Below are 20,920 nucleotides of genomic sequence, written 5' to 3'. Positions count from 1 at the left end.
TGTATATATTCTCTAAAACCTTGAGATAACATGAAGCTAAGAAATATGAGTTAGGTCAGCTATCATGTGTATATATATTCTTCTGTGCAACTCTTTAGGTATGTATATAATTAATAGTGTATTTGCTCTTTTGTTTTTCATGCCGATATAAGCCCCATCTTTATAACAACAGACCAATAATGAAAGGACTTATGCCGATCCACGGCTAGATGTTGTCACATTATATAATTTGTATAATTATTATTTTTTGCATTTACCACTTGTTTTTCTAACCGATACACGGTTTGATTATTTTGGAAGGGTAATTGTATGTGTTAATGTGCACATCTTATCCATTACAAGAAGGTGCCCATATTAGACTCAGGGTTTGTCCTTCACCTATGTCTGTCACTATGATGGAGGTTTAAAATGATATCATGTGCCTAGTGTCATTGACACGGACGAAGGCTGACGCCGAAACGCGTTTGTTGTTGACTTTCATTTGAATAAACAAAGACCGCTGTGAATTTCATCACCCCCGGAGTGCTGTCGTTCCTTTGAGGGAAGGGACCTTTGAGTATATATATATATATATATATATATATATATATATATATATATATAAGGGCTGCAGCATACTTTCTCAATAGAGCCTACTTGTGCCCTTTTTTTTTACATTCATTTATTTTATTTTAGACATAGCCATCTCAAAAGGTATCTCTTTCTTCAGCTGCACAAAACATTTGCACACATTTGCAAAGTTCCTCTTCTTTGGTGAGTATTTAATTTGTGAAATTGCCTCTTTAGTACCAAAGTACAAAACCACATTTCAGTCTCAGAGCAAACCTAGCATACGTTAATCTAGGGTAATTTACACTGTTGAATGCCCATTCACTATCAAGCACAGGATAGGATCTTTTCACAGGAAAGAGCCAGCCATGTTGTAACACAATTTAACAATGCTGTTTCCACAGACAGACACTAATCCACTCTACGTGGTGTCAATAGCAAAGTTCCTGCTATCCATGTGCAAATTCGTAGAAACCTTTTAAAAATGAGATTAGGTCAATAAGAATTTAAAATTTTTAAGAATTGTACACAACTTAATTTTTTTAATGTATTTTTAAATTTTGATTTTTTTTAATGATTTATACATAATTTTACTGTTGCATTATGCCCAAATTCCTAATGTACGTAACTAACTCACTTCTATCCCACCCTGGATCTGTAATTGTTTAAAATCGAATGTGCTTTTATGGTTATGAATAACCGCAATAAAGTTTTTAGGATTGGATTGGAAAACTAGATTAAATATTAAAAGCTGCAGTGTAAGAAAGGTATGTTAAGCAGCACACCAAACTTACCAACTTAGACAATCACTACCATATCTTACTCACTGCACCGGTTTTCAAAACAAAAAGACCATCCCTTGTACTAAGTTCAGATCGGCAGTGATCAGCATGCTCTTGTCCTCCGTCATCTAGATGGGAACGCCACCTTAGCAGGACTTCCAAAATCTTCCACTACGCCCCTTCGAGATATTATGCACACGACTGCTCACCTAGTTGTTGGTGAGAGGGAATCTGATCCCATCTCTCTGTTCTGAAGCAGCTTTATTGGGCACTGCTCGAAGCAAGAGTTGATTTAAAGATGACCTATAGCAATCAAAGCAGTCCACGCCACCCTATTCCTATTCCTTCTGAGCATTAAACTCAAACTCCCAGGTTGTCGATGAAAGACAAGAGACACATATCGACTGATTCCAAGCAAACTAAAACGTTAAAATGAGCTTTCTCGTGCCTAGCCCCCAGATTATTGCACTCTATCCTGGACAAGGAAAGACTGAATCATATATCCTTCCAGCTTGCAAGAAAGACTTAAAAGTTCTTCTCTTCAGACTTCACCTCCTCGGCTGACCCAAATGTTAATTTCACGCTGTCGCTGTTCTTCCATTACCTCAGGGTTAATCATTAACTGCAGCTTTTCTACTCTTTGTACATGTGAGTTGGCTAGGTCGTGCTATGTGAATAGTTTAAGATACGAATACATGGGGGGCGGGGGGGAAGGGGGATGAAGGATGCTTTTGGATTTCTGACATCCAAGTAATAACTTTGAAATCGAATTTCTGCCAGTGGGACACGTTGCTCTAGGTGACTGGCCACACATAATAGTTATTTCTGACCTCTTGCACAATTCCTTTCAGAACTACTGTCCCCTGTCTTACACAACAGTTTGCAGCTTTGCTTTTGTGACTCTGGACTTTGCCTCACAGCTTTTGCCATTAGACCTAAAATACTCAGCAGGCCGGAAGTCAGGTTTTGAAGGTTCAACACTGTTGCAACAACCTCACAACAATCTGTAGCCTACGTTGCTGGTGGTCACAAAATTAAATTTGTGGTGTGCTACTGTCTTCAATACAGTACAAGATGTTGCTCATCTGGAACTGGAAATTATGTGCATTTCTGTTTCACATCAATCAATTCAGTTGAAGCCTAACTCTAGGATCAAGCAGATTCTGCATGATTCAGATGAATCCACTGCCCCTACTGAATTTCCATAAATGTAATGGGCTGATAAACAAGACCACTGCCTTGTTATGAATTATGAGCCTCTGGTACAGCATAGGGAGCGCCATGCCTGCAGTTTACCGGGCAAGGCGGGCTCTGCCAGATTATGCCCTGTTTAGATTGTACAATTGAAGATCAACACAAATTATATTGCGGCATACTAACATCGAGGACAAATATCAAGGAACAAAATATGAAACTAAGCGCAAATAGGGAAGAATACATTTACTATTCCTAACTCCACATCTACTTCTACCTTGAAAATACATGCACCACATGATACATATATGTGGAGTTAAGTATGGAAAATTGACTATTTTTAATATTCGGTCCTTGACATGGTCTCATCCATATCGTTGATTCGATATTAATGGAGCACCCTTCGGCTTAGCTCTTTCCATTCACCGTAGCCTCACAATGACAGAGTAAAAGACATGCCTGTAGTTGAAGCTGGTAAACATATCTATAATGCAATGAAAAGTGAAAGGGGTCACTTGTCCAAAGGGGTTGTTGTGCTCCCTGGCTGCATGGCCCTGATAGTCCTCAGTTGGGGTCTATAATCTTCAGCAACAGACTGAGTACTGCACCAACAAGCCAATACCAGGCTATTTAACTTCTTCGCTGCGGCGGCTATTCCGCCGCAGCGCTAAGGGGGAGGCGGGGCCGCGCGGCGCTCCCTTGCTCGTGACGGAACCGCTCCGTCACGGCCCGCGGGTGAGCTGTGCTTGTGATGGAACGGTTCCTTCACGGCCCCGCCCGCTCTTCAGAACACTCAGCGCAGGCGCGGAATTCGCGCCGTGCATGCACGGCAAGCGGGCCGTGACGGAACCGTTCAATCAATCAATAAATGCATTTATATCGCGCACTACTCACCCGGAGGGTCTCAAGGCGCTTGGGGAGGGGGGGTCCGCTACTGCTCGGACAGCCAGGTCTTGAGCTGCTTCCTGAAGGCGAGGTGGTCTTGGGTCAGGCGGAGGTGGGTCGGGAGGGAGTTCCAAGTCTTGGCGGCCAGGTAGGAGAAGGACCTTCCTCCTGTGGTGGCTCTTCGGATGTGGGGAACAGCGGCGAGGGCGTGGCTGGTCAATCGAAGCTGGCGTGTGGGAGTGTAGAAGTTGAGGCGGCTGTTGAGGTATCTTGGGCCTTGGTTGTGTAGGGCTTTGTGTGTGTGGGTGAGGAGACGGAAGGTGATTCTCTTGTTGACCGGGAGCCAGTGCAGGTCTCTCAGGTGTCCGGAGATGTGGCTGTGTTGGGGGATGTCGAGGATGAGTCTTGCTGAGGCGTTCTGGATCCGCTGGAGTCTCTTCTGGAGTTTGGCAGTGGTTCGGGCGTAGAGGGAGTTGCCGTAGTCCAGTCGGCTGGTGACGAGGGCCTGGGTGACCGTCTTCCTGGTCTCGGTGGGGATCCACCGGAAGATCTTACGTAGCATGCGCAGGATGTTGAAGCACAACTAGGTGACGGCGTTGACTTGTCTGGTCATGGAAAGGGAGGAGTCCAGGATGAAGCCCAGGTTGCGTGCGTGGTCTGTTGGTTTGGGTGCGCTGCCCAGGGCGGGGGGCCACCAGGAGTCATCCCAGGCGGAGGGCGAAGAGCCCAGGATGAGGACTTCCGTCTTGTCTGAGTTCAGTTTCAGGCGGCTGTTCATCATCCACTCGGCTACGTCTGTCATCCCTTCGTGTAGGTTGGCTCTGGTGGTATCGGGGTCGTTGGTGAGGGAGAGGATCAGCTGGGTGTCGTCGGCGTAAGAGATGATGTTGAGGTTGTGTTGGCGTGTGATGGCCGCAAGGGGGCTCATGTAGACATTGAAGAGGGTGGGTCTGAGCGAGGAGCCTTGAGGAACGTCGCAGATGACTTCGGTGGCTTCTGATCTGAACGGGGGGAGGCAGACTCTCTGTGGCCTTCCGGCGAGGAAGGAGGTGATCCATTCTAGTGCCTTCTCTTGGATTCCGACGTTGCTGAGGCGCTGCACTAGGGTGCGGTGGCAGACCGTGTCGAATGCCGCGGAGAGGTCCAGGAGGATGAGGGCCGCAGTTTCCCCGTTGTCGAGCAGGGCTCGGATGTCATCGGTGGCTGCGATGAGGGCAGTCTCGGTGCTGTGGTTGGCCCGGAAGCCAGACTGCGAGAGGTCGAGGGATCCGTTCGTCTCAAGGAAGGCAGCCAGCTGCTTGTTGACGGTCTTCTCGATGACTTTGGCCGGAAACGGGAGGAGCGAGATGGGGCGGTAGTTTTTGAGTTCGGTGGGGTCCGCTGATGGTTTCTTCAGTAGAGCGCTGAGTTCGGCGTGCTTCCAGCTCTCCGGGAAGGTAGCGGTGTCGATGATGTCCGGCAGGTGGGGTGCGATGACAGCGTCGGCCTTGTTGAAGATGTGGTGAGGGCAGGGGTCGGTCGGAGATCCAGAGTGGATGGAGTTCATCGTGCGTCGGGTTTCTTCGGTGTTGATCGGGGTCCAGGCGCGGAGAGGGATGGTGGGGGGTGCAGGTGCAGTCGTGGGGTGCGTTGGCTGTGTGATGAAGCTGTTGTGTATGTCTGCGATCTTGTTGTGGAAGTAGGAGGCAAGGGAGTTGCAGAGGTCTTGTGATGGGGTGATGTCTTTGTTTCCGGCGTTGGGGATGGAGAGCTCTTTGACGATGTTGAAGAGTTCCTTGTTGTTGTGTGCGTTGTTGTCCAGTCGTTCCTTGAATGCGGTTTTCTTGGTGGTGTGGATCAGTTGGTGGTGTTTTCGAGTGGCGAGCTTGAGGGTGGTCATGTTGTCTGGTGTTGGGTCTCTGCGCCAGACTCTCGAGGGCTCGGCAGTTCTTCTTGGAGCTCTTGAGTTAGTCGGTGAACCATGGTGCTTTCTTACTGCCGGGTCTGCTAGGCGGGGTCCTTAGAGGGAAGAGGTAGTCTGCGCAGTTGCTGATCCACTTCGTGAGGTTGTTGGCGGCCTGGCTGGGGTTCGCTGAGCTGGCAGGGGGGGTCCTGGCTCAGGGATGCGGCGAGCTGGTCGGCTGTGATCTTGTTCCAGCTTCTGCGTGCAACCTTTTGCTGGTGGTGGTGGATCGTGTTCTTTCTGAAGCTGAAGTGGACGCATCTGTGGTCCGTCCAGTGGAGTCCGGTGGCGTGGCTGAAGGTGATGTCCTTGCTGGAAGAGAAGACGGGGTCGAGTGTGTGTCCGGCGTAGTGGGTAGGGGTGGTCACCAGCTACTTGAGACCGAGGTTGGCTAGGTTGTCCAGCATGGTGGTGGAGTTGCGGTCGTTGTTGTTCTCCAGGTGGAAGTTGAGGTCCCCGAGGAGGATGTAGTCAGCGGAGGGGAGGGCGTGAGGGCTGATGAAGTCGGCGATGTCTTCGCTGAATTGTGTGCGTGGTCCCGGGGGTCTGTAGATGAGGGTGCCTCTGAGGGTGGTCTTGGGGTCGGTGTGGATCTGGAAGTGTAGGTGTTCGGCGGGTGTGAGGGTGTCGTCGGTGTTGGTCGTGATGCGGATGGTGTTCCTGTGGATGATGGCGATGCCTCCTCCGGTCTGATTGCCGTGGTCCCTCCGGGTGATCTTGTATCTGTCCGGGATGGCGATGTCGGGTGCTGAGGAGGCGTTCATCCATGTTTCCGTGAGGAAGGCGACGTCTGGGGCTGTTGTGTCGAGCAGGTTCCAGAGCTCTACGGCGTGTCTGTGGACGGAGCGGGTGTTGAGCAAATGCCCAGCCCACCCGAGGCTCGTGACAGAACGGTTCCGTCACGAGCATGGGAGGGGTTAAACAGGCTTCACAATCTTTTTAAAATCTAGAAATTGCGGCCACACGTACAAGCATTTCATTTTGAGAGTCTCCATTTGCGTATTTTTGCAACTTGCAATTAGGGCCTCGTAAAATGTGATGTACTATTGTCAGACACATTTTATGATTCTCAATGGGGGACTCAAATTGCCTACCTCATCAATACTTACTGGAATGGCCTGAAATCACAGGGATAGTGGCCTGTTGGGGTCAGCAGACCACCATGTCTGTGACTGCTTTTTAAATAAAGCATTTTTTTTGTAAAATTCAGACCATTTTCCTTAAAGGAAAACTGGATGAATTTAAAAAAGAAAAATTATGTTTACTTAAAAAAAAAAAAAGTGTAGGATGTGCTGCATGGGACTCCTGCCTGTTCTTAAAAAAATAAAAATGTTTGCGTCCTCAATCACAAAAGGGGAAGGGGTCCCTTGGGGAGCCCCTCCCATTTGCAAATGGGCTATAAACTCCTTCACAGAGTTAGTAAAAAACTAATGTGTTGCAAGCGAATTCCGGTCGCAAATCATTCATACATGCCCTTGTGACTCTTTAATAGATAGGATAACCCTTAAAATGCTTCTTCCTAATACCAACTTGCAAACCCCATTTTACTTTATTGGCTCACAAAGTAAGGTTAGTACATTTGAAAAAGCTATTTAGCAGTCGCAAACGGCCTGATTCTCCATTTGCGACCGCTAAAACCCGTTGTACATCTGGCCCTATGATCTTTGAAGCACGCTCCTTACAGGTTTACATAAAATCATGAACAACTGAATGCATTTGCTGAGCCTGTATTTTTACCCTAACAAGAAATACAATAGATAGTATGATTTACATTTTACTGCTAGCCTTGTTCTTTTGCAGGAGTTTTTTTCATTGCCCTACTCGCAAGGCTTGTACTGTTGGAAACTGTACAGGGAACAAGGGTCAGGTGCTTTCCCTTTTGTAGACTGTGTCCAAAGTTCACCCAAACTTTAAATACCCCGCACCCTCGTTGTAATCTGTAGCAACTAGGTGAGGGATTATCCCACACATAGGGAATAAGGATCTCTGAATGTTACTGTTCCCAACACCCTTGGATACACATGCAAGCAGTTCCCAACACCAAACCCAGGGCACCAAGGACAGATTATAAATCAAGCATGGTGGTATCCCCATCAGATTACATAACAACTGGACTTTCTAAATCTGCACCCGGAATTAAAGGCTGCTGGAAAATGGACTCAAGTTCACTGGGTGCAAAAACACACAAGGGGAGAATGCAGTACTCCCCCCCCCCCCCCTGCTGTCTGTCCCTTTTGAACCCGCCCCCCCCCCCCCAAACTCCATGGCCCCAACACAGCGCAGCAACCTGCTGTGCCCCCCCTCCCCCCACTCACTCACATTTACAACCTGCTCAAAACACATTCTAAATAGGAGCAGAATAGTGCCTGTAATAGGGATAAACCACGGGTTTACCAGCTAATTATGGGTCTGCATGGCTATTCCCCATTCCATGGACCCGAACGTGTAAGGCCTATAAACGTATGGGGAGATAATCGCCGGATAATTTAACCAGAGAGGTGTGCATTGCCGGATTGGGAACCACAACCGGATCTGGCCGGTTTACGGTGATTTTGAAACAGGGACGATTTTGCAGCTAAGCTGTAAAAACGGCCCTGTGACAAAAACCGGCCCCTGTCCAGCCCTGGAGGTGCGGTGCAGCAGCCAGAGCGGCTGATTCCGGAGCACGGGCTCACAGTTCGATCCCCAGCGCCGATTGCAGCTCAGCTTCAGCATCACGTGACTCTGGAACACAGCTCACTTAAACTCCCAGACGGCCCCAGCACCTGGACACCTTTAGGGGTGATAAGTCGTGCTTTACAGATCTGGAATTATTATTATAATTATGCAGCAGTATCTTCTCATTGAGTTTACAGCTAACTCATACTTAGACCCTTAGCCCTGACCGTGGCTTTAAGTGGGATGAAACAACTGGGGCATCTCTCAAAGGGACGTGGTTAATGTAATTAAGAGCGTGGCTTTAAAACACGTAATCTAAAAATCTGTGCTAAGCATAGTGTGCCGCCCGACTGGTGTTTTGCTGCTTCCGTCATTGCATCCAGATATGGAATAAAATTATTAACACTCCACCTACAACAAGCCAGGTCTATTGGCGTTGTCAATGGTTGTTAGATGCATAAGATAAATGAGGCACTATGGCTTTGTTGTATAGAACATTGAAAATGCTTCAGTTCTGAAATGAGAAGACTGTGAAAGTACTACAACGAGTCTCTTCAAAGTTACCTCAGAGGCAGTAAAGGGTGATACTGCTGCAGAGTTAAGATTTCTTTTCACTCTGTGGACGAGGGCTAAAATGGAAAGCCCATTAGCGACCAGTCTCAGCACCTGCTTCTTAGAACAGCAGGTACTCCGCACCAGCAGGACCCGGCACACTTAAAGCTCTAGTCCTGCCTGGGAATGGAAACACCAGGGAGAACAGCACCCATGGTGCTTTCTGGCATTGCTCAGGTCGCACAAGTGCGCCACCTCCTGGTACAACAGAGAAAGGACATTAGAGAATTCACAACTGTTTACCAGCAATGATTTTAGAAACTATATACACATTTGATCCAATATATTTGTCCCCATATTCAATGGATGCAACCTCTTTTCACGTGTACATTCAAAGAATACAAGAAAAATTCTATACGAATTGTATTGTTTGTTCCTTATATACGTACTAGCAGCCCGTCCCGACGTTGTCCGGATATGAATTGCTGCCGGCCAGTAGTATATTGCTTTGTAGGATTTCGTTTAGATAGCATTTCTGATCTGCGACAGGCCTGTGAAACGCTCCGATTCACAGTGCACTGCTGATGCACTTAGAGTGGGCGTTCAGTAGTGTGTGAACTCAAGTTTCCCTACTTTATTTTTCCTAGCAATATTATATAGCGCAAACTCGACAACATGGCATGAGCACAATTTACATTACAGAAGAACACATTCATGTGTGGTAGGCACGGGGAGACGAAGCGATTTGCCTGGAATCCCAGGATGTTGAGCTGATGCCTAGATTCGAACGTAGCTCCCCAGCTCTAATGTTCGCAATTCTAGAACTTGTGGCAGGAGGTGTGTCTAAAAGTGTATGTTGGTGCTGGCCATCAATGAGAGAGACCTGTGCATTTTTCAAATGGGTGGTTGTAACGGGGCCGGGTCGGGTTGCCGAGAGGACTGGTGGATTCCTGATTGTGCCCCTTCTACTCCGCAGACTGCAACTCCAAGGGGCGACTGGGACGTGGAGCAAACCGAAGAAACGTCCACAGTCCCCTTTAAGTGGGCGTATGATGACTTCCAGGAGGACCCGCCTAACACTGACGTCGACGATCCTGGATGGGTGAAAACAGGGGAAGCCCTGTACGTGGCGTGCGACGTCATCGGCGAGCCGAGGGACAGAGGCCCCGAGGAACACCGAACGGAGGAAGAAGACGAAGGAGAGAACGGAAGGCGAAAAGAAGAAGGAAAGCCAGGAGGCCAACGACCCTGTGCTCCGCCGTGCCACGCTCCCGAGGGAGGAGTGTGGCTTAGCCAGGTACGGCGGCGTTGGGCGGCTTGGGTGGGGAGAAAGAGTGCCCCGTGTGAATAGTATACAAAGCCCCTGTGTGTGCTTAACCTCTGTGTTTCCAGTTCCCTCCCTTTACCTAATACCCATACCCGAACCGCACCTACCCCGCAGTTCCTCACTCTTCCCTCCCGTATGTTCACCGAATCACTAGCGTGTTTGTAATATACACTGGTGTCCCTCACTACCACGGGAAACCCTTGGGTGCAGACGCTTGTCAGGCAAAACGACTAACGGCCTCCCTCTGTCCATTTTCTCTCTTCCATGTGGCTGCACCGGGGAGAGTAACGCCGGGGACTGTACCTTGCCTGAAGTATCTTCGAACTGTTTCCCAGGAAGAAACCACTCGTCCTGCAACTCCCTCTGAACACTGGGGTCTTTCCTTAACTGTTGCCCTGCGTGCCCCGAAGACCACCACCACGGATAAAATAGAGTTTGCAAGGGAAAGACTAACGTTCCGTACAAGACGCACCTTAAAAATAAAACAGAGTTTAAAAAGATATACGGGTCAAGTGTCTGTTGAGCCAACTGTTGTCACCACCGAAAGCGTCCTTAGCCCCCCGACCCCGGCTACAGTGGTGAAAAAATATGAGTATGTTGCTGGAGATGTGGGCCGCCATGCCACCAATGTACTTACCGGGGGAGGGTAAACACCCATTATTCCGCAACTTTCTTTCCGCATACCATCAATCCACATACTTTCATTACGAAAGTACCATGACTCTACAATACCATTATAACGCATGGCTTTACATTTTATATGCTTTTACCACGCATACATTTACAACAAAATTCGTTGTAAATGCATGAATGGTAAAAGCATGTTTTTTTTTATAATGTTTGGATAAGGTAAGTATGGGTATAGGGGTATATGTTTTGGGGTACTGAGGTATATGTTTTAGGGTGTTTGGGTATTTTAAGGATTCAGATATAGTTTTGGGTTATGGGGTACAGGGGTAGTTTTAGGGATAGGTATGGGTTTTGGGGTACAGGGGTATTTTTAGGGTTCAGGGCTAGGTTTGGGGGTACAGGGGTATTTTTAGGGTTCAGGGGTAGGTTTGGGTTTTGGGGTACAGGGGTATTTTTAGGGTGCAGGGCGAGGTTTGGGGGTACAGGGGTGTTTTTAGGGTTCATGGGTAGGTTTGGGTTTTAGGGTACAGGGGTATTTTAAGGGTTCAGGGGTAGGTTTGGGTTTTGGGGTACAGGGGTATTTTAGGGTTCAGGGGTAGGTTTTGGGGTACAGGGGTATTTTTAGGGTTAGGATGGGTTAGTGTTACAGGGCCAGATGTAGGTAAATCTAATTTACCGACTCATAAATACCGAATCGGTATTCCCCATTGATTCCTATGGGCTTTGGAGCCCATAGGAATCAATGGGAAATACCGATTCGGTATTTACCGCATCGGTAAATATCGAATCCAGCAAGGGTGCAGGGGGTGTCACTTTGACACCCTCTAGCACCCTAAGTGCAGGCTTGTGTGCCATGTGGCACACATACATGCCCTAAGGGCATGTCTGTGTGTCACATGGCACAGGTGTGCATGCACAGATGTGCATGCACACCTGAATTCGGTATTTTACCACCCAATAGGATTGGGTGGTAAAATACCGACTCTTAAGGGCCTGTGGCACTCTGTGGAGTGCCACCTACATCTTGATTTACCGAATCGGTACAATTACCGATTCGGTATTTTACAGAAATCGGTAAATTTACCGATTCTGTAAAATAATGGCCCCTACATCTCAATCACCAATTACCGGTCGGTAACGGCCGAATTCGGCCGTTACCGACCGGTAATTGGCGACCTACATCTGGCCCTAAGGGTGTTGGGGTATTTTAAGGAGTACGGGTGGGTTATGATTATGGGGTGCAGGGGTATTTAAAGGGAGCAGGGTGGGATTAGCACACAATATGAGACATGGCATGAAGGGCGGAACGTACCACACGCCCACAGCACAACGCAAACACTCCCACAAGGGACTACTTTGCTGGCACGGTTCTTTTACCTTTTAAAATGTATATGGTGGGCGTGGACAAAGCCTATGTCCTTCTGCTGCAACTGCCCTTTCCAACGCTGTATTGGGTGTTGTGATTGGTGCTGTGGTTCCTGAGATTACCCGCCTCAAAGGTTTGGGCTCTCTATTATATTAGTATGGATACCAGTATTTTAAGGGGCACCAGGGGATTAGTGGTAATTTAATAATGGGATTTCCATTTCCTTTCTTCACATTTAGTCAGCCATTAATGCTTGCGTTTTCCATATCATTTGTCTGTTTTGTCCACTGCATCATTCACAAGTTACTCAATATGATGCCTGACAGAACACAGATGATGCGTTTCGGGTTAATTCCAAAGAGTACAAAACACCTGTGTTTACATCTCACGTTACATAGTCTATGTTCTTTACCGATTAGGAACTCGATTGGTAAGGTGAGAGCAAATGCACATGAAATGGCTATTCGGTCCATTCATATTGTCTATTTCGTGCTAGTTCTAATCACGTAGATGATATATGGCATCAGGTGACATAGCTCACTGAGCTAACTGCTCATGTGTCTACGCCCACCTGCTAGCTACAGATTTGAGCCACTGGGAGGCAACCAACCTTTCATCCTTCAGATGTCAATGTACTGTAAATTAAATGGAATAGTCAGAGCTAGTGCTATTTGCAGAGCTTTGAAGCCTCTACTGAATGACAGTGAGCACTATGCAATACTTCATTTGTTTGTACTCCAGCTTTACCATTGCATACTCTAAGTTATTATTGTTCACCCCGATTCTTTCGTTCAAAGGCGTCTCTGGTTTCTTTAACCTTCTGTGGGAACAGCCACATTCTTGATAACAAACAATAAGAGTTGTTGTAAAAAGAACAAGCATAGGCAAATCCAAATGGTCTGTAGTTAGCTGCTTTCGCTTTGTCAGTAATGGTATACTTTTTTTAGGTTGTTGGCAAAATGTCAGCTGTCGTGCCCTCATTACCTCTGAAAGAAAGAACTTTAATTGAATATATAATAAAATGTATACCTAAAATTAGGCCAAAGAGTAAAAGAAAATAAGTGCATAGCACCTTCTATAATACACACAAGGTGATGACGGAATGTTGCACATTGGCAAAACATTCACCCCCAGTCACAGATCTGGGTTTAATCCATCGTTATTTTGCTCACCACGCCACCCCAGTTCAGACATGGCCATATGCAAATCAGTCTTGACCCTGTGCCTCATGGAACAGTCCAGCCTGAACTGCCAAGCCATGTGGAGGAGTGTGGCTCAATGGTTAGAGCGGCAGACCCTGATGCAGAGGTCTGGCCCGGGACCAGGGTTCAATTCCCGACGCGGCAGGGTTTTGGGCTCATTTGTCTGCGGACTCGATAATTCTCGCCTCGGCGCCTACTCTAATCATGAGGTCCCACGCTGCAGCTCTGGGCGATAGCTTCCTTAATCTCTACAACGGCCCCTACAACACTGGGATGCCTGGCTTCACCTTGGGGGTGCCCAGGAGGGGCACCTCACCGGGAGAACCAGGAAGGATTCCACAGCGTTATACAGCGCCGGGACGCCCCGGTGATGGGCAGCTGTGCGCTTTACAAGTATCCTACATTTACATGTCTTCCCTGAACCGGAATGAAGCATCCTAGGACCCGTTTCTGGCTATCAGCCGTGATCAGCCAGGATAGCTTTACTCCAGTGGTGTAGTGAGCACGGGACTCACGTCTGGGCATACCACAAGGTGATGGACGGAATGTTGCACATTGGCAAAACAGTCACCCCCAGTCACAGATCTGGATTTAATCCATCTTTATTTTGCTCACCACGCCACCCCATTTCAGACATGGCCAGAGGTAAATCAGTCTTGGCCCTGTGCCTCATGGGAACAGTCCAGCCTGAACTGCCAAGCCATGTCTTTCCTGGCATAGTGAGCATGGGACGTGGGTCCCGTGCGCACTACGCCACTGACGTCACGCTATCCTGGCTGATGATGGCTGATAGCCAGAAACGGGTCCTAGGATGCTTGATTGCGCTCCAGGGAAGACATGGCTTGGCAGTTTGGGCTGGACTGTTCCCATGAGGCACAGGGTCAAGACTGATTTGCATATGGCCATGTCTGAACTGGGGTGGTGTGGTGAGCAAAATAACAATGGATTAAACCCAGATATGTGACAGGGGATGAATGTTTTGCCAATGTGCAACATTCCGTCCATCATCTTGTGTGTTTTGCATAGCACCTTCTATGCCATATTTCAACACCAAAAAAAGTTAAAGCTCCCAAGGGTTAGGCTCTATAAAGCAGATTAACATTGAACCCTATCGTCCATGTTTCCAAGTTAGTTCAGAGGCGAGAGTTCAGGAACCTCAAGTGTGCTCAGAAGCATTCAGGCACCGATATACAGTAGCCTGTTTTGCTGGAACTAAAGGTATACTTCAAAGGCTGCCATAAGAGTTTTGGGGCCATATGTATCAGCACATTTCCCCTTAGACACAGAATGGGCAAAACCCTTTGATACATCTGGCCCTATGTCTGTTGATACTTGTGATTTATTTTTTATGAGGATTTCGCCTGGAATGTGGCTATTGCACTTGCTAAGAAGTCAATACAGTTGAATGCAATTCATTCACAAGAAATGTTTGAATGAAACGGTCAAGCCAAAGATCAGAGTTCTCAGTTGACACGCGAATAAGACAATGTACTTGGGGTGTCCCAATGATGTCCGGTAGGGCTGACCAAGTGTCCAGCAGAAGGATACACAGTCCATTGAACTCCAAAGTCCAACAGCCACTGGGCTATGGGTTGGGGACAGTGGCTTGCAAAGTTGCCTATAGACTCTGTTTGTGCCTTATATGGTCAGCTCATGCAACCCGACTGCCCACCCTTCGGCTGCTTTAGCCTAAAGTAGTTTTGGGAAATGGCAACTGGTAAAAGGACCTCTATCAAAAGAATGCAGATCCCGGCAGGAAATGGGGGATGGCGTCGGCTTCACCTCGGCAGGTGGACTCCAGCTACTTCAGCAGTGCTCCTGGACTATCTCCCCCACCCACAAGGACAAAGGACTTTAGCGAGCTACGAGAGAAGTATTCTACAAGTAGGCTCAACACAGCCAGCCCCTATCTTCAGTAACCCAGGCATGTAGAGTGAAGACTATACTATTCACACATCCAGACACACGTTTAAAACACGCACATACGTGTAAGTGAAGTCATGTCATGACTCATGAAGGAGGCAAACAACCAATTATAGTAAACCGCGCTGACTTTTTCTGGGATTGAGCCAGCAAGAGTTGCACTGACTTCTCCTAAAGTGAGCCTGCAGTCATTCGATCTAAGAAGTAGCCTTTCCCTTAATTATTATATGACCACCATTCCTAGTGTACACATAGTCTGGGTTGAGCAGATGTGGGGAGCACTAAAAAGAGAGTGTAACCTGGAGTGCCCCTTGAAACCACCGGCAAACTCTGACATCCTAGTCCATCAATGGATGAGCCTGCATGATGCTTCAGCTCACGGAGGGAAAAATGCACAGGGCTGTGCCAAAAATATACAAGCGTAGGGTAGCACAGCTTCTCAAAGGCATGCAGAAAACATTCATCCAATTCCCATCTTCAAGTATCTCTTGATCGTCACAGACGTATGGAGCTTAAACGAAGAACATTTTCTTGCATATTTCTACAATTAAATGTTTTTTTAGGCTGCAAGTTCCTCTACTGTAGACCAGTGTATAGATTTGTCCTCTTACCATAGTTACTATGTACTACTTACTTTATGCACAAGACTGTAATGCTTCCAGCTAAATTTGGGCTATAAACAGTTATACAGAGATGGCAAGAACTCCCAATATTGCCAACTGAGACTAAGAGGGATAATATGTTTTATGCTGGAAGGGGACAAGCAGACTCTACTGCATTGGTCTCCTGGTTTCACAAATTAAAACGTAGCTTCTACGCCACAATTACTCCCCAGAAATGTAAATACCAATAAGTTATCAACAATGGGCGGATGTATGCAGGGATGCATTTGACGTCACATGGTTTCATTTAAAGGACTCCTTTAAAAAATGTCTCACCGCAGGTGTAAAATGTTGAGTGGAATATTCATGTGTCTCTGGGAGACTTGCCTTTCTTGCAAGGTCTAGTAATCGCTGAGTTTTACTTACACTCTCGCGCCTCTTATCTTTCTGCTGGCAATCAATTTCACAGTGTGAAATATTTTATGATGCTGCCGAATAAATATGCATGGATAAGGAGATGGATGCACAATTGCAACACAACGCACCTGGAGATGAAACACTTTGGCTTTGCAACAGCGCACCCATTGTATCACTGGGTCCGATATGCACTGGTGCAAAACCCAGACGGCCCTAATGGGTGCAGTGGTGACACTATTTCAGTCCTCCAGAAACAAATGAGAAAAATCAAATCTGGTGAATTTTTTTTAGACACAGCAGAGATATGGCTCACCTGGCATTTCCGGCAGCGCAAATCCCTCCACAGTCTTGCTGGGAACTTGAATGACCTTATCTGCAGCCCAGTCGCCCTTCTGTTTGGAAGAAAGGACACACGCTCAAGTGAGTGATGTGGCAGACAACAGAAGACAGATGAAGAAGCAAGCCCTAAATAACCTACAAGATCCATGAGGAAACTACATTACAGTCCAACAAATACCCATTTATGTGAGTTTTATATGTCCTGGTACAACCCAGTCCTCATCCTATGCTTCAGTTATGCAATTTCACCGTCACAGTGCTCCGTCTGATAGCGCACCTGTTCTAGAGGAGGAAAGGGGACAACAGGTGCAAAAAGAAGGGCGGGACTGAGGGACAGGGTCATGTCGTCACCTCTTACCCAATCTATTGCAAGGATTTACACAAACCACTTTGCACCAGTAGGTGCCTCTAGTCAGTTGGGCTATCTGGACCAATCAGAACCAGGAACACAGAAGCTAAAGGAGTCCATCCATACCCTGTGTGCAGGGCCAGTGCAGTTATCTTTTACATTAAACCCAAAATTGTATTCATACAACCATCCCTGTCGGCATCATTCGCTGCTTATGCAGCAAAATTCCACTCCCTAAACCCTTTAGTGGTAACGCCAATGTTTTCATTGGTCTAGGACAGAATCAAGGGTTCACATAAGTGATCAATAAAACTACGCATAATGTCAGTTGCACATGTCACTTTTTCATTTTGTTTTAAGCATAAGTTTTAAATGGCACTGGCACAAAATAACATTTGTAAAAACAACAGGCACACAATTCATTGATCAAAAGAAAATGGTCATTGAAATTCAAAAAATGCAAAATTACACGTGTGCACCACTAAATTGTGCAAAAATAAATTACATTCGTATTGGACTACACACTTCATCCAGTCACATTCATTCATTTTAAAATAAAATTATATTTAAAATGCAACGTTTTAATGGGCGTTTAGTCATACAACACCCAAACATGTTTTCTCAAATGAGTTTCTTTTTAATTTATTGTTGGAGGAATAGCAGTAAAGCAATATCACCCCAGTGAATTATTTTTCATAATTCACAGAAATTACATAATTTGTGTATATTATGGATTTCATCCAATGGGGGGCCTACAACATTAGTTTCCCAGCCCAGTTAAAAAAAAATAGTTTCTCTTTAATCACAATTGTCCAAATAATTAATGAAAGTGTCAAACGCGTTTCCCAGGTCAAACACCGTCTTCTTGCAATCTGTATTCTCCCTGCGAGAGGTCAGCAAAACTGGAGTAACCCAACAGCAATCCGCGCTCCTATTCTCACTTGTACATTGAGGAGGCCAGCTGCAGAACCTCTGCTTCCACAATAAAACATGTTTTTTAGGCAGCAAACATAATAGTCTTTAAATACCCACTTTGTGATATACATCACTAAACATGTATTTATATTCTTTGCACTGTAAACTACTAGTAACCAAAGAGTACAGTGAAAAAAACTGTCTGGTGAACCTAATTTAGCATGTGATATAAAATAAATGGGCAGTATATGTATTATGGCCAAACTAAGCCATTTTTAGGCACGTTGATGTTCACATAGCACTTTTATTGTTGCAAACAAGTAAAGGGTGAGTCTTATAAAGGCCCCTGAAGGAAGGATCCTAAACATATCATAATGTGTAGTTCCCTCATTGAGGCATCGATCAATAATTACTTTCAATATTTCCCACACAAGAACCGGATTCGGAGTCAGTTAAATTTATATTTAGAATGCCTAATTGTAACCTTATGATACTAGCAAAACCAGTTATCCATCCCCTACGTTTTTATCTTAATCATTTAGAAGTAATCACCCTTACAAGTGATGCCAACATGCAATTAAAACCTATTTTTCGAGGGCTTGAAAATATTTGTGCCGGACATGTTAATATTGCTCCGACAAAACTGCTTTAAACGGTTATAAAGTTCATTACAAGCAGTCACTATTGTCCTATAAGGGTTCACTGCCACAAATTGTCCAAAAGCATTCATGTATCAGCTCTTTTGAGGCCCATATCTGATTTCAAATCCAATTTTTCATTTTGATTTTCATAACTACAGTGGACACGTTTCAATCTCATAAGAAGAGGGTAATACTTGATGTCTTCCTCAGGGCCATTGACACTTATCTGTCAGGATATGGTTTTCCACAGATTGTATATAAAAATGGCATCTTTGTTTTTCATAGGTAATTATACGTCCATCATTTGGTTCTTAGGACAAGGTACTTGTACTTTCTAAAAAAAACATATGTGGGCCTCTTCAAGATCTTTATTGGGATATGGCCAAACGCTAGTCCCATTGCTCTCTCAAGCAGCACACTGCACATCTTCGCTCTTTTGGGTGCAGCCTACCATGTGCATTCTGCAATCTCGTTTTGTTTTGCATACAGTAGATACAGGATTGTGAGAAGCCATGCAAGAAGAGCGGCAGAAGGAGCGGGCAAATAGTTTGAGAGCTCACAGGGAGGGGAGTCCTAGTTCCTACTGGTAGGAGAACAGGTGCACATCACTCATAGGAATTGCTCCATCTCTAGTTTTGGACTGTATGTTACCTTTGTTAAGCAGGTGAAAGGTTTTCTACACCTGCATAGCAACAAATAGTTAGGGCCTACTTCACAAATGTAAGTTACTCAAAAGTGTAAATCTTACACAAAAGTGTAAGTTTACTACTTTTCGGTATTCACAAACTGGCCTTTTGTAGTAACTTACACTTCTCATCCAGGGGATACTCATCAATAGTCATACTCTATGAATAATCCCCGCCCATGTGCAGGATCCCGGAGCATATAGAAAATACATATAAATATATATGTATAAATATGTGAAACATATAATTGCAGCCTAAAAAACATTTTCTTACTGGCAAAAAATGCCGCAAAATTACATAAATTAGTATACATACAGTAGTACCCTTCCAAACCCTAAGGAAGAAAGAGCAGAAAACATTTGTATACAACAATGCTTTATTGCCATAGAAAAACCTGTAATTGCAGGCATTTGCAGGTAGGCTGCAGTAGAGTATAAAGCAAACAGAGAAAACTGACACCTTGCCTTTAAGGCATTAGAGTAGGGGTACCGTGCCTTTAAGACCTGAAGGCAACCCCCTGCTCCCATGGTGCACCACAGGTGACAGTTGGGTCAGTTCTTTTTTCCGGCTCCTGTGAGGATCCTGGAGCTTGAGCTCTTCAGTTTTTCAACTGAAATTGGTTTTTGAGAGAGTTTTTCTCAGATATTCGAATTTTTTTTAATAAATAAGGCTTCTGATTTATTTTTCTGTGGTAACCCATAGGAATTTCCTGTCAGAATGCCTGCTCTTTTTAGGAAATGTCCTTCTTGTGACAAAAATATGGCTAAGAATGATCCACACTCTGTGTGTATTGGGTGTCTTCCATCTTCACACATTCCTGATCAGTGCCATCATTGTAAAAAATTTAAAAGTCGGACTCTTCGCGACAGGGAGAGGATTCGACTTCATGCCATGCAGGAGATGGACAAGAGTCACCAGGTGGGTGCTTCCTCAGCCCCTAGATAGTCTCCTACAAGCAAGCATGCCCAGAAACGGCGTCATTCCACCTCTCCTGTCTCCAGAAAGAGGAATGAAGGTCGAAAATCTCCGTCGACGTCGAGGACGCCGTCGAAAAGGCCCAGATCATCTTCACGACGTCGAAGATCTCCGCCGCAGTCCAGTAAGTCGGCGTCGAGGCACCATGCTTCGGGCTCGAAGTCCATGGTTGCTACTACTTCTAAGTCTCCGTCGACGTCGAGGCTTCCGTCGAGACACTCTCCGCCATCCCGGGAGGGATCGGCGTCGAGAGCTAGGACGGCATCTAGGTCGCCGCTGGCAAGCGGGCCGCCGTCGAAAGGTACTGTCAGATCCCATCCTTCGATGTCAAGAAGGTCGACGCCGAGGCGACGTCAGGAAAGGTCGCAGTCGACTCGACGTCGAGGAAGATCATCGTCGAGACGACGCCAAACAACGCCGTCGACTCGACGTCATGAAGTACCTCAGCCTGATCGGCGTCGAGGAAGATAGACGTCGAGGTCTCCGGATCGACGTCGAGGCTCTCAGTCGGTCTCTTCACGGCGTGATTCAAGACACCACTCAACGCCGTTAGTCACCCAGACTTCTTCGACGTCGAGGATCTCTCCGTCGAGGGATAGAGTGACTGCAGAGGTGGAGTCACCGGGTTCAAAGTCTTCAGGAAGACAATCTTCATCTCCTGGCTTGAACATTGTGCAGGTTTCTCCAGAATCTACGCCCAAATCAGGGGGCAGCGTGATTTCTCATCCTCAGGGGGCTGTATCTGGACAGAGTAGTCCGGGCTCGAGCTACTCCCGCACATACTCACCTTCTAAGGCGAAGACTCCAAGATCTCCTCGAACCCCCAGGAGGTCACCCAGACCGAGATCGCGAGTCAGATCACGCTCTCCAGTACGGTCAAAGACTCCTGCCAGATCTAAATCCCCAGTCAGGCCAAGACCAAGATCAAAATCTCCAGTCAGGCCAAGACCAAGATCAAAATCTCCAGTCAGGCCAAGACCAAGATC

At 46.4% G+C, this 20,920-nt stretch overlaps 1 protein-coding gene across 2 annotated transcripts in view; it reads right to left on the bottom strand.

Annotated features, from left to right (window-relative positions):
• Positions 1–20,920, bottom strand: part of SELENBP1 (selenium binding protein 1) — a 143,082-nt gene that overhangs the window by 34,909 nt on the left and 87,253 nt on the right. For both annotated transcript variants that reach the window (XM_086947339.1, XM_086947340.1), the window contains exon 8: positions 16,343–16,421. In XM_086947339.1, coding sequence (XP_086803465.1) covers positions 16,343–16,421 — 79 coding nt within the window. The remainder of the gene's footprint in view (positions 1–16,342; positions 16,422–20,920) is intronic.

This window comes from Lissotriton vulgaris, chromosome 12 (assembly GCF_964263255.1).
Source record: "Lissotriton vulgaris chromosome 12, aLisVul1.2, whole genome shotgun sequence".
Taxonomy (NCBI): domain Eukaryota; kingdom Metazoa; phylum Chordata; class Amphibia; order Caudata; family Salamandridae; genus Lissotriton; species Lissotriton vulgaris.
This window is presented reverse-complemented; position numbering and strand designations above follow the sequence as displayed.